Source organism: Octopus bimaculoides, chromosome 6, assembly GCF_001194135.2.
Source record: "Octopus bimaculoides isolate UCB-OBI-ISO-001 chromosome 6, ASM119413v2, whole genome shotgun sequence".
NCBI lineage: Eukaryota > Metazoa > Mollusca > Cephalopoda > Octopoda > Octopodidae > Octopus > Octopus bimaculoides.
In genome coordinates, this window is record NC_068986.1 from 55586863 (window position 1) to 55592886 (window position 6024).

The 6024-nt window shown below is 36.9% G+C and overlaps 1 protein-coding gene across 2 annotated transcripts in view; it reads right to left on the reverse strand.

The window, feature by feature from the left end:
* LOC106874787 (protein quiver) overlaps positions 1-6024 on the reverse strand; it is a 213840-nt gene that overhangs the window by 72699 nt on the left and 135117 nt on the right. The window contains exon 1 of one of the 2 annotated variants that reach the window (XM_014922642.2): positions 5611-5771. The exons of the other annotated variant lie outside the window; for it this stretch is intronic. Coding sequence (XP_014778128.1) covers positions 5611-5671 — 61 coding nt within the window. The 5' untranslated portion in view covers positions 5672-5771. Of the gene's footprint in view, positions 1-5610; positions 5772-6024 lie in introns of those variants that run through there. 2 annotated transcript variants of the gene reach the window in all.

Sequence of the window (6024 nt, forward strand, 5' to 3'; positions counted from 1 at the left end):
TATATATATATATATATATATATATATATATATATATATCGATAAGGTTGGCCAAAAGTCACCTGACAGTAAATCAAAAACCATTTAATTTCAATTATTTATGTTTAACAACTAAATGAATTTAATAAAAGCATCTAAATAGGAAACATCATGAAAATTGTTCAAACTGAAGTCCTTCTTGAGCGACACCATTTCCAAATAAATAAATAAAATTGAATTTTAAGCTTTTATGGAATTTAAATTTACTGTCGGGTGACTTTTGGCCAACCATGTATACATACATACATACATACATACATACATATATATATATATATATATAAACAGGCACTCTCTCTCACACATATGTATGTATGTATCTATCTATCTATGACAGACTTTCACATAGTTTTCGCCTACCAAATTCACCCTTAAGACATTGGTCAAGCCCCAAATGTCGTTCAATGGGACTGAACCCAAATCTACTTGGCTGCAATTTTTCTTTAACTTCACTGTTACACACGTGTGTATGTTAAGCATTATGGTATCGTAAGTATTGTTTAGCTCCGGGTCAGCCCCGATCTTACAGACTTATGATCAAAGGCGTTCCACCTTTGACAATCCAAAAGCATGCCTTTTGTATATTAGGTACTATTACGTAGAACAATATCATTCTCTGTTTATGACAAAGGGGTAAGTTCAGGGAGATTTAGCTGCTATTTCTACCAGGTCGAGCGAAGGCGCAGACGCTTCGCCATTAATTTGCTTCCATGTGTGTTTAGTTGTATGTATGCGTTTGTCCTTACGTGTTTGTGTGCATGTGTGTGTGTGTGTATGCTTGCATGTGTGTGCGTTCGTGTACGTGTCTGTGTGTGTGTGTGCTTATGCGTGCTTGTGCATACGTATATGTGTGCATGCATGGCAAGTGCAAGGCTTTATTTTGCAATAGTACATTCTTGAGAGAAAAGTCGAATTCGCAACATGTTTCCCATACCTATACACTGACGTATCTGCTGATGAAGTTGGCCACACCCTAACAAATACAGCCCCACGCAAAAAAAAAGAGGAAATTATTTGCAGCCCCTCCTCTAGTAATTTAGAAGACAAATTTTTTTTTGGATCCATATAATTCTTCTTTCTTCTCTATCATGTCTGACAAGGTTAAAAAGTCTAAAATTGTCATAATTTTATTAATCATATTAATTTGTCCGGCACCTTTTCAATCCCCATTTGCCTCACCCGTATGAGAAATATTGAGCTTAATGCTACAAGGAAATTGATACACGTAACAGTTATTTATCTCTCTCCCACCTTTCCTAAATTAAAAGCACGGTAGGCTGTTTTGTTGTTTGGCCCAATTCAACCCTGATCGAACACACGATCGAACAGACGATCGAACAGACGATCGAACAGACTATCTATAAATGAATGAGGGATCTAGAGAATATATTACCGAATGCATCGTTTCTTACATACTTTTTCGAGACGGTAGTTATGATTTAATGGTTATTTGGCTGCTATTTCTAGCAGGTCGAGCTACCATGTAGAGTCTACCCCATTGACTGGTCTTAGATACACGTCTATGTAAATTAGTGTATCTTAACCATTTTACAATATTTCTCTTTTAACGGTTAACCGTCTCCATTTCCCACCATCACCACCATACATGTTAAGAAAAAAAATTAATCTTTAATACCTCTTTCATAACATTAACAGCCTTGTAAATAAATTAGCACTCAGCATATTAAGAAATCAACATAAAAAGAAGATAAGACTATCAAAATCAGTACGATTATTTCCTCACTGGAAAACCCAAATTTCATTGTGGAACCCTAAAATTTCTCACGGATTAAGGATTACGAGTGTAAAGACTCAGACGCAAGCTATTTGCCTAAGCTACACAAAAAGTAAGATATTTCGTAAGTTACAACAGAGAGCATGTACTACTAGTTAGTATATTACTTTGTTTTACTCAAACGTTTTCCGTTCTCTCAGTTTATCTATTCACTTTAGTTCCCGCTGTCTAGGCCGCTGCAACACTCAACGCAGCGTATTTGTTAGCGTGGTCGGGGGAAGACATTTGAAGAGCAGAAATGAGTAGCACGTAGTGTCAGAGCAAATTCCATAGAGACCCCAAACAGAGCTTATATGGCTCTAAGCGGACATTCGCCTCCAGTCTGTTAGGAACAATAACCAAATCTCCCTCAAATCAAACAATGCCGTCTTGCAAAAATGAGAAAGGACATTGAATAATGTATTATTCGATAACTCCTTAAAAAAAATAAATGTCCTAAATAACTGTTTGAAAAGACGGAGTAGTCATGCCTGGAATGCTTTTGGTCATAAGTTCTGGATGAGGATTGACCTGAGGTTATATAAATACAGCAACGTCATCATCTCCACCCATAACAATTACATATCGCATAGCACCTGTAGTTCAGAACCTGACCTCCAGTGAGCCAAATCCTATTAAGGTCAGCTTTGGTAGCATGTTTTGCTTATTGTTGTTGTAGATATCTGTTGCTATTTAGCCCCAGGTCATGTCTTGATAGAGCAAGCCCATGACCAAAGGTGTTCTAGCCATGACCATCTCGTCTTTTCCCACATTACACTATCCAGTATTCTTTTTTTTTTTATAAAGTAAATGCAGCAGGGTATTTTAAGCGTGAGATTTGACTACTATTTCTAGCAGATTGTAGCGACAACGTAGAGCCTGGGTGGGGAAACATTTTTTAGTACCAGAATCAATTGTAAGTGTAAAAGACCCTGTGGAAGCCCTCGTCTCTACTGAACAAAAAAATAAAAAAAGAGTACCGTTTTTGTACATGTTCATAGGTATGAAGCATATTTAAAAACCGTTTTAGTTTCAATTATATTATTTTTCTTTTATTTGAACTTTTAAGGGTTTCGGCTGGGGATAGTTTCAAGTTTAGACGTGGACGAAACTTCCACTTTATTTAAATATTACCGCTTATTCATGTTTTCATAAATACATCACAAGAAGAACGGATTTCCAGTTTGCTTGTCCCCCTCCAACATCGTATGTATGTATATGTATATATATATGTGTGTCTGTGTTTGTCCCACCAACATCGTTTGACAACCGATGCTGGAGTGTTTACGTCCCCGTAACTTAGCGGTTCGGCAAAAGATTCCGATAGAATAAGTACTAGGCTTACAAAGAATAAGTCCTGGGGTCGATTTGCTCGACTAAAGGCGGTGCTCCAGCATGGCCACAGTCAAATGACTGAAACAAGTAAAAGAGTAATATGTATTCTGTTCCTCTTTGGTACAAGGTTCGCATTTTTTCATTCAAACATATGGACGCAACGGAGATGTTGTTCCAATTACCCTATTGCTCTGTTCAACAATGGAAGCCTATCACCATTAGCCAAGCACCAAAAGCCCCATTCTCCTGTCATGCGAAGCTGGTGATAAATAATGACTTAAAATTTGAACTCCAAACACAAAATAGCAGAACATAAAAACATTTCATGCAACGTTGTAACGACTCCCACTATACACTGTTCTGGACTGGTGAAGTGGTGCTTTATTTATCAACCCCAAGAGGATGAAAGACCAAGTTGACTTAGGTGGGATTTGAACTCAGAGTGCAGCATGCTGAAACTAATACTACATGATACTACTATCGACGCACTAATGACCAATTCCGCTAATTCTCTGTCGTACAGCGTGTTCAATATTATTTTATACTATTGTAGAGTGGTGAAGCGTGTCTCAAACAGTAGAGTACGGAATCAAATGCTTGGAGGTGTTCTGATACACCCTTTGCGCACATAGTTTAAATCTCTTTGTGGTTGGTTTGCCCTGAGTCAATCCAGATTGAGCATAACTGTCCATAATTAACTATGACCATCTCATATATATATATATATATATATATATATATATATATATATATATAGCGTCCTTTACTTATTTAAGGCTGTATAATGTAATGTAAATGAGAGTTTGGTGTTATTTTTTGCGGCTTATGTGATCATATAGAAGTTCCTTATTGACTCAGTAGAAGGTTCCTTTAAAGCACATATAAAGCTTTCCTTGGTGGCTAAAAATACCTTTAGGTTTGTTAAAATTATTACTGGAGTCGATTCAATGAAATATACGCTTGCCCTTAAAAAAAAAAAGGCTAGGCCCTGAAAAGATGTTAAAACTGTAATCACGCTAAATTTAAATATTTTCTGGAAGTGTTAGAGCAGATGATCACGTCCGATTTAAAGAGGCCCGAATTTAATCCTAGCGTTCATTCAGTCATGTTATTTATAAAATAAATAGGACACACACACACACACACACACAAACAAAAAAACAGTGGTGATGTCTTCATTGGCAGTTAGTGTGTACACTTGTAGGTGTACTTTCTTTCTGCTGCCGATGTACATCAAACTGATTTATTCTTGTTTCTGTTGTATGTGGAGGCCCTTACAGGTAGCGGGTCGCTTACGATGTAGCCAAGATATTTCTTTCTTCTAAACTAGCTTTGGAATCGGCTATGGTAATTTTAGAGCTAATAAATGTAGCAGGGAAATAAGAGACAACAAAACCCCCAGATTAAAGGTATTTTATGATGTAGTTTCTTCTATCTAGGTTTCGAGTTCAATTCACACTGGAATCGATTTTGCCTGTCAGCTGTATTCTATAGGACTACATACATACATACATACATACATATATGCATGCATGTAAGCATGCATACATCATGCATACATACATACATACATACATACATACATACATCTGTACTATAATTGGTCGATTATCCACTGTTCCTTACGAATATTACTCAAAAGAAAACATCCCTGATTATCTTAATTGGTGCGGATGTGATTGAAAAAAAAAAAAAGAAAATACAAAAAGAGAAACCTGACCTATTCCGTCCGAGTTTCGATTCCCGATTGAGTCTAATTTCGTTTTCCTTACGATGCTTAAATCAAGCACTCTTATACACTCCTCCTATACATTTGGATGCTGTTTCTCTACGATATATAAACATGTATGTATATATGTATATATGTATGTATGTATGTATGTACGTATGTATGTACGCATCGTGTTGGATAAAACCAAGAATGTGTGACATTACAAAGCCCAATCGTCTAAGTTCGCATCATATGACGGCCACTGCAATTTATCCGTATCTGAAACATGTAACTGCCACTGGTGTAGTTAGAATTACATGTTTTGATAAAATGGGTAAAGGCATGCAACACACTACTATAAGCAATCGGGACACTGTATAATTAACAAGCGTACCGCTAACAGTCAGTCAACGGGGAAATCGCTTTGAGAGATGTCTGTTTTTTTCTTTCTTATAAAGAGATAATGAAATTAGTTTAATCATTTATAATTTAAACTCTATGCGAGACTCGCAAGAAAACGATAGAAAGAAAGAAAGAAAAAAAGCGAAAACACGATAGAAAACACAACAACGAAACGTTATTACCAAATTTTACAACAGTGTCAGCATCAATAACGCTAGCTGTACGAGCAGCAATTTTTCTTTTCATATCGGTGGAGAAAAAATTTAAACAACAATCCTCTCCTGCATTATCACCCCAAAATAAGATAAAAAAATATCGCTTGGGGATTGAAAGAATTCAATGCTCTTACCTTCCGAAAACGAAATATAGCAGAAAAACAGCAGTAGTAGTATACTATAGAAGAGTTTCATTACGAGGCTTGTTTATTGACTTCCAAAAGAATTTTGCGCGGACTGATCCGACGCGCACTGTTTGTTCGTTAAGTGACGTTTAGCGAACACGCAAGTGTTGATAGCGAAGGGAGGTAATTCAAAATGTAAACATGAGTAAGTGGGGATGTACGTATGTATGTCCCAGTCTCTGCACTTCACACTAGTACACACACACGCAAAAACACACAGATACACACACGCACGTACACAGACACACAGACACACACACAGAGACACAGACACAGACACAGACACAGACACAGACACAGACACACACACACACACATTCACTCACTCATTCACACACATGCACACACACACACACACACAGA